The sequence below is a fragment of the Sardina pilchardus genome, chromosome 4, assembly GCF_963854185.1.
Source record: "Sardina pilchardus chromosome 4, fSarPil1.1, whole genome shotgun sequence".
Classification (NCBI taxonomy): Eukaryota; Metazoa; Chordata; class Actinopteri; order Clupeiformes; family Clupeidae; genus Sardina; species Sardina pilchardus.
In genome coordinates, this window is record NC_084997.1 from 26,907,951 (window position 1) to 26,916,361 (window position 8,411).

General features: G+C 48.8%; 1 protein-coding gene across 1 annotated transcript in view; it reads left to right on the forward strand.

Annotated features, from left to right (window-relative positions):
• The first annotated feature begins 1,876 nt into the window (after window positions 1-1,876).
• LOC134078920 (low-density lipoprotein receptor-related protein 1B-like) overlaps window positions 1,877-8,411 on the forward strand; it is a 263,590-nt gene continuing 257,055 nt past the window's right edge. Inside the window, 2 exon segments of the mRNA XM_062535086.1 lie at window positions 1,877-2,015; window positions 7,360-7,482. Of these exon segments, the coding sequence (XP_062391070.1) occupies window positions 1,877-2,015; window positions 7,360-7,482 (262 nt within the window).

Below are 8,411 nucleotides of genomic sequence, written 5' to 3' on the forward strand. Positions count from 1 at the left end.
GAGAGTGTCAAATGTAAACAAAGATAGCAACGTTAGCTTCCTCGCCTCTGGGAGTAAAGGGAACTCATGAGAGGCAGGAAGGTTGGTTTCGAGCTCCCCTCTGTTCAAATTCACCCCGCTGAATAATTCAGTGTTTGTGAGCAGTTATGTGCCAAGAGTCGTGGGCCGGGGGTTCAGAATGTGGTTTCAAATTGAACGCGACGCTTTCTTTGATGGTGTGTTGCTGTTGACGTGTCCCACGATGTTAAGGAAATAAACCTGACCCCAACCGAAGACCACTCGGTGCCCCTGCCCTTTTCTCACGTGGATTCCGTTTCCTGGTTTTGTTTGAATGCGGTGCAAACAGCTCTGAGGGGTTGCTATGGAGAAGGCCTTTGGTAAAGGTCCCATTTCCGAGCTGGTGTGTGTGTGTGTGTGTGTTTGTGTATTTGTGTGCTTGTGTGCTTCACTGCTGCCCTTTCTCACACTCTTGTTGTGGGTTCATAAAGTTGGGATTAGTGTGGGCAGCCTTGGCTTGAGCTCAGTGCTTCATCTTGGGCTTCTTAATCCATCAATCCTTTTCATATACGGAGGATGCTCTTGTCCTGATACTAGCACTGTTACTACTACTACTACTGCTACCACCACTACTACTACTACTTTTACCACTACTACTACTACCACCACTATACTACTACTACTACTACTGCTGCTGCTACTACTGCTGCTACTACTACTTCTACTACTGTACTACTACTATTAATGCTACCACTACTAATACTACTGCTAATACTACTATTACTATTATTGCTACTACTACCACCATCTACCACCAGGTGTGAAGCAGCAGTAGTTTTCCTGGGTTCAATTCCCAAATCTGTGAATCTGTGTATAGAAATATATGCTTATATACACATAAACCTTTTCTGCTTGAGTCACTATTACTTGTGCTACTACTGCTATGGCTACTGATACAGTAGTAGAACCTTTGTTGTGTTATGGCTTGTGAAATCCAGGTCCGCCCCATATCATGTACTGTACGGCAGATGAGTTTCCTCATGCGAAGTTCCTGCCAGTGTGTTGGTTCCCTCTCTTTGAGGGCGAGGCAGTGAAGGGCTTCAGCTCAAGCTGGTGGCGGCGTGTGCCTGTCTAAGTATCGGCTGCGTTGGGTTGGCCGGCCGAGCGGCCTCATTAATAATGCATTCGGCTCGCGCGCTGCGCGCGGAGGGAGCGACGCCTCCGACATGCCGCGTTTACGCGTTGCCGCTCGCCAAGTCTGGTCGCCCCGGGTGACCTCGGCGAGCGCGGCGAGTGCGGGCTGCACTCGATCGCTCCCCCCGGCGATGCCCTTGTCAATTTTCATAGTGCAAACATCGCATGCGCATGCCGAGGGTCAAAGCCTCGATCCTGACCTGTACCTGCCTTGAAAACAGATCCATACGGGCTGAAATGCAACGCTGGTGCTGGAAAAACTAATGGTGATTAAGATAAACGCTGTGCTATTTTCGCCGCCCGTCTTGAAGAGTACTTAAAGCATTTTGATGTTGTTAGTGGTCATAGAGTTATGCTTTTCTGTGCCAGGCACATTACTCCTATAATGTGCTGTCTTTCTGATGGCTGGCTGTGAGGCCTATAGCTTCCTACAGATGTACTTGATCTTTCTCCTGCTGTTAGCACTGCTAACACGGCAACTTATAATGATGGCAAAGGATGGTACTGATAGAAATAGTGGGCTCCTGGTTGTTATTGTGTTTCAAAGTCGTTATAGGTGATCGCGGCTTTGACATTCTCGTCACGTTGCTCCAAAAGTCTCTAGCAGTTTTCCCTCTCTCGAAATTGGGCGCGAGGATCGTCGTCGTGTTAGGTTGCGAGACGGCGCTGTCGGCGTTCGGAGCACATGTGGGGAGTGCGGGGGGTTGTCTGCCCGTATTACACCTGTGACGGAGATCGGCGGGGGCACGCTGTTGCTCCTCGTCAAGGTGGAGGAGGAGGCGCGCCAGCCGAGGAGGCGCCGTCGTTTGCCGAGGAGTGCTTGAGTGACAAGCAGCTGTCGGCGGGATAATGCGACTCGAGATGAAGGTGCGTTAGCGGAGCGGAGCCCAACAGCTGTTTGCCATCCAGCCAAAGTCATAAATTAGATTTGCAGCTGCTAAGTGGCGCGCGTTATTTTTTTTTTCGTCGCGCGGGCTCTTTATCGCGCACCTTTGATTCGGTCTTGTTAATGAAGCCTGCTAGTCGACGTGTCTGATTTTATTATTATTTTTCTTGTCCTTTGACAGCGTTCTCTTCTCCTCCTCGGTGTCTTTTTTAATGGCTGTGTTTGATCAGATGTGGCTATCTGGCTGTTTTCCCCTGGTGCACTAATGACTGACAGTCCTGCGCTGTATAGTCGACGTCGTTGTCGTTGTCGCCGGCAACAAGGCTGGGAAACGGGGACGGTTTCCGTGGCGCCTGGGCTAGGTGGCGTGTGAGATGACGCGCTGACAGGTTCACTATAGGAGGGAATAGGCAGACCTCTCCCCACACAATGACACACTCGTCAGATGCTCCACCTGGAGATGTCAAAGCCATCTCTCTTCCACTGCTTTTCTTGTTCTGTTTCTCTCGCTCTCTCCCTCTACTCCTCACCCCCCCTCTCTCTCTCTCTGTCTCTGTCTCTCTCTCTATCTGTCTGTCTTTGACTACCTCCCCACCCTGTTTCAAACCTCCTCCCTTCAGTTCTTCATTGCGACTGTTGCCACGTCCCCGTGTCAGTTTTATGTATTTTGAAAGGCTGGCTTTTGTGACGAAGCCCAGGCAGACTTTAATGAGCGCTGCGCGTATAGCGTACAGCTTTGTGCACTGCATGCGCCTGTTGAGACGGTTGGCTGTCAGAATGGCGTCTGGTGATAGAACGCCAGGCCCCTGGAACGCCTCAACGCGTCCTACTGTTACGGTAATGGCCCCTGCTCTTCTCCAGATCATGAAAGGACACAGACACACACACACACACACACACACATACACACACACACACACTCATGCCATTTCATCAATGCTGTTGTATTTATCTGCACACATCCATTCGTTTGCAGAAATTATCATCAAATGTCCAAACCGGCAAGACGTGCTTTTGTGCCGGCACATTTCTCCTTTTTCTCTCTCTCCCTTTCTCATGCAAATGTGTTTTTTGAGACCTCCACTTTAATTCCCTCCCTCCCTCCTTCCTCCTTCCTCCTCCTCCTCCTCCTCCTCCTCCTCTACCACCACCACTTGCTTTCTCAAGACGTCTCCATTAAATCAAATGACAGGCGCTTTGATATCCTGAATGCTTGATTAAATATGTATTTCGCCCTCTTACTCTACGCACTAATGGTCAGGGATCAGGGTGGCTGTCAAAATGCTGGAGGAGGTGAACCAGGAAGAGAGGTGAGGGCGAGGAAGAAGGCCGGGGAGCGGTGTGTGTATGTATGCCTGTGTATGCCTGTGTGTGTGTGTGTGTGTGTGTGTGTGTGTGTGTGTGTAGAGGGTATTGTAGGAGCCTCTAACCTGCCTCACAGGTCACTCTAGCACGTTTTGAACCAGGGCTGCTGTTGATGCCCTTTTATTATTATTTATTTATTTTTTTTACTATTTGGCAAGGGGGGGAAGGGGGGGGTTAAGACCCCTTCTGTAACATGAAAAGCGATCCACTTCAAGGAGAGAGAGCAGGTTGCAAGGGCAAAGGTAGAGTCTTTCATGGGTACAGTGCCGCCCGCCAAAAAGAAAACGGCCCCAAAGTCAAGACCGGCAGCCTCGCTTCAAAATGGTAATCAATTCAGCTGCAGAGAGAGGTGGAGAGTGACAGAGAGAGATAGAGAAGTGAAAGAGAGAGAGAGAGGGAGAGACAGACAGACAGACAGGGAGAGAGAGGGAGAGAGAGAGTGTACATAAGGTACATAGAGAGAGGGAGAGAAAGAGAATGGGGTAGACAGAGAGAGAGGGAAAGAGGGAGAGAGAGATGAAGAGTAGTGCAGAGAGAAGAAGATGGAGAGAGAGAGAGCGACAGACACAGAGGGAGAGAGTAGGGCATGAGAGAGGGAGATAAAGAGACAGAGAGAGTAGAGAGAGAAAGAGAGAGAGAGTGTGCGACATAGACAGAGAGAGAGTCGGGCAGAGAGAGAGAGGGGGATACAGACACGGAGAGATGGAGCGTAGTTCAGAGAGAAAGAGAGAGAGAGAGCGTGACAGAGAGAGAGGGATAGAGAGAGAGACACACAGAGATGGAACGTAGTTCAGAGAGAGAGAGAAAAAGACCGAGAAAGAGAGAGAGAGCGAGAAAGAGAATGAGAGAGAAAGAGAGAGAGAGTGTGCGACACAGACAGAGAGAGAGAGGGATAGAGACACGGAGAGATGGAGTGTAGTTCAGAGAGAAAGAGAGAGAGAGAGCGAGAGAGAGAGAGAGAGAGAGAGAGAGAGAGAGAGAGAGAGAGAGAGAGAGAGAGAGAGAGAGAGAGAGAGAGAGAGAGAGAATAACAGAGTGCCAGCTCTGGCGCGGGCACTCTGCACGCCGGGCACGTTGGCACTGGGCAGAGGAAGCTCCCGGGGCCTGCCAGGGCGGGTTAGCCGAGCGACGGCGGGGCTTGTTTTGGGAGCGCCGAGGTTCGCATCCCGACGCTCCCGACGTTTTTCCCGAACACGATTTGGGTGAGAGGCCGACACACTCCCCGTCATCACAAGGGGCCGAAAGACAAATAATCGACTGCGCAGCAAAAATAACAACAACAACAACAATATGGTAAACAAGACTCGACTCAACGGTTTTGTAATAACTGTATCAGTGAAACGTATGACATCAATGCGCACTCGTAGAGGCTTGGACACTCCCACATTCATGATTAAATCAAAGTGACAACTCATTCTCCTCTGTAGATATATTATTATTGTGTGTGTGTGTCTGTGTGTCTGTGTGTGTGTGTGTGTGTGTGTGTGTGTGTGTGTGTGTGTGTGTTTGTGTGTGTGTGTGTGTGTGTCTGTCTGTCTGTCTGTCTGTCTGTCTATCTGTGTGTCTGTGTGTATCTGTCTGTGTGTGTGTGTGTCTCTGTGTGTGTGTGTGTGGGTGTGTGTGTGTTAGTGTGTGTGTGTGTTTGAGAGCGGGAGATTGAGGCAAGCCATCATCATATTGGGAGTAATTGCTTTTTGACTGATGGGCGGTGGCCATTGAATAGCATCAAAGCAGATTACTGTCCGAGTTTGTCTGAGCCACCCACACTCACAAGACACAGAATCCATTTCGGAACACCTGAAATCCTCAAACAATACAGTTGATATATCCTCTCTTTCTCTCTCTCTCTCCCTCTCTCCCTCTCCCTCTCCCTCTCTCTCTTTCATCATTGATGTGTGTGTGTGTGTGTGTGTGTGTGTGTGTGTGTGTGTGTGTGTGTGTGTGTGTGTGTGTGTGTGTGTGTGTGTGTATGTGTGTGTGTGTGTGAGTGAGTTGTTGTGTGGGTGTGTGTATGTGTGTGTGTGCATGTTTGACAGAGAAATAAGTGATTCAGGCAGACAGGCGATGTGTGGGTGGGTGTGTGTGTCTGCGTGTCTGTGTGCATGCGTGTGTGGGTGTCTCCATGTCTGTGTGCATGTGTGTGTGTGTGTGTGTGTGTGTGGGTCTCCATGTCTAAGAGCATGTAAGTGTGTGTGTGTGTGTGTGTGTGTGTGTGTGTGTGTGCATTCGTGCGTGTGTGTGTGTGTGTACTAGAGAGAGATGGAGGTTGCCCTTTCTCCAGCCTGTCCCTGGGCAGCAGATTTGCTGCAGGGTAGAGAAGCACTGAGCAGTAGTGCTTTAAATTATCACAGGTCATGCAGTTAGCACACGGCTGACCCTTACTCCACACAAACCATTCAGGATTAATGCTCTCTCTCTCTCTCTCTCTCTCTCTCTTTCTCTCTCTGTCTCTATCTCTCCTTCTCTCTCTCGCATTCTCTCTCTCTGTCTCTCTCTCTGTCTCTCTCTCTCCTCCTCCTTCAATCTCTCTCCATCTCTGTATCTTTCTCTCTTTGTGTGTGTGTGTGTGTGTGTGTGTGTGTGTGTGTGTGTGTGTGTGTGTGTGTGTGTGTGTGTGTGTGTAGAGTCTATTGTGCATTCGTTTGTGTGGGTGTGTGTGTGTGGGTGGGTGCTGTACTGCATTATCTTTTACAGCATTTATGCTTCTTTGAATATATCTTTCTGTTCCTCAGTTTCTCTCTCTTTGTCTTTCAGTGTGTGTGTGTGTGTGTGTGTGTGTCTGTGTGAGAGAGAGTGAGCATGTGTGTGTGCATGTGTGTGTGTGGGTGTGTATGAGTTTGTGAGTGAGTGTGTGGGTGTGTGTGCTCATACGTATGTGAATATGTGTGTGTGTGTGTGTGTGTGTGTGTGTGTGTGTGTGTGTGTGTGTGTGTGTGTGTGTGTGCTTTTGTGTACTTAAGTTCAGAGGCACGAAGTAATCATCAGTTCAAAGCTTCAGACCTCTGGGGATTGCGGCAGTGTCGCTGCTGTGTGCAAACAGATAGCAGGCAGATCTTTAGTAAAGTCTGTCTCTTTGATGAGTGGCTCTCGGGTGTGGGTGTGGTGTGTGTGTGTGTGTGTGTGTGTGTGTGTGTGTGTGTGTGTGTGTGTGTGTGTGTGTGTGTGTGTGTGTGTGTGTGTGTGTGTGTGTGTGTGTGTGTCCCTTCTGAGAGAAACACATGGCAGTGTGCTGCCAGACTGCATCTCTGGAGACACACGAGGGCAGAGCCTTTTCAGTTGATCAGTGTCACAAGGGTTATTTTCAAGAGTACAGAAATGCCATCCCGGGCAGTTGTCACTTTTTGATGAGCGGTCCGTGTGTGTGTGTGTGTGTGTGTGTATGTGTGTGTGTCTCACACTCACCCAAAAAAGGCTGTGCTTCTATCTTCATGCCTGCCTGTGTTGGCGTGCATGTATGGATGGACATTTTTGTATCTTTGAGAAATCCACTTCCACTGCAACTAGTGTCTCTGGAATTGATGGCATAAAAAACAACTTGCAGCTTATTCAAGTGAATTTCTGTGTCTTGCCAGATAGGTTATAAGCTTGTTATAACACATTAACAACATGTAGCATATAGTGTAAACATATGGGCATTTTCACTATCCATCAAACTAAGTAATCAGTAGTCCCGGGCACCCTCCACCAGTCCATTGTAATGAACTCAGAAGTAGAACAGATTGATATCGCAATTAGCTGATGCAACATGCCTCCACAGACAACATGCTGTACATCATCAGGTCATCACTGTTGTCTAGCCTCATTCATACTGTAGCTCACTGGGGTTGTGCTAATGACATGCCATCCATATCATTCTTCATAAAGCATCTCTCTCTCCTTCTCTTTCTCTCTCTCCATCTTACCTCTCCATCCATCAGAGCCCATTCTGTGTGACGTGGGGGAGTTTCTGTGTCATGACCAGCTGACCTGTGTCTCAGAGAAGTGGCTGTGCGATGGCGAGCCCGACTGCCCAGACGAGTCTGACGAAACGCTGGACCAGTGTAAGTACTGCCCACCCCTCCATCCCTCTTTCCATCCATCCATCCATCCATCCATCCATCCATCCATCCATCTATCTATCCATCCATTCATCCATCCGATCCACTCACCAAATGCCAGTCTCCTAGATTCCTGTCCACTCAAGCAGTTTTTGTTTGTTCTAGGAAACCTATTTCAGCAAGGTTGTGTGGAATTATTGTTTTAGAATACAGCATATTGTACATCAGGTCCTTTATTGTAGCAGAAATGTTGTTGTTGTTGTTTTTTTTCCAGAAGTGATTGCTTGGTGACTTCAATGTTTCCTCGGGGGAGATAGGGTGGAGAATGAGGGTGGGGGTTGGGCTGGGCGATCAATCAGACAGGTGCTGGGTTGTTGCTTGTAAAATGTGGGGTATTGAGTTTGAATGGAAATGTGTATTATGTCAGGTGCTTTTCCGCTTGGAGTTGAACTTTCTTTCAATTCGAGGTGCTCAGGGCTCTTTTGCCAAGACACAAGGCACACAAAACATGAGCAGGCCACAAACCTTAACATCCAACACTAAACACCAGAACTCACTGCCACAAGAGTGTCCTGTCTGATCGCATCATTATACTGCAGCTCTGAAAAATGCTGCGCATTAGATAGCCACAGGAACGACGCTAGGCTAGTGTCCCTAAATGAAAACCTCCTGAGCAATCTCCTCTGAACTCCAGCCAGAAGAGCCCGAAGGGTCACAAACGACACGTTTCCCTTTTCCAGCGGATCTCTCCCTGGATGGGAACATCAGATGCCGGATCATGACATGTTTTTCATTATCGTCCTCTCGGAGTAGATGGTGGGGGTCCCAGCGCCAGTGGTTGAATTGGAAGCTGATTGGGCGTGAGTCCAAGAGACCGTGGCACAGCTGCTCACATGACACCGACTTTACAAATAACAAGTTATCGAAAGTCC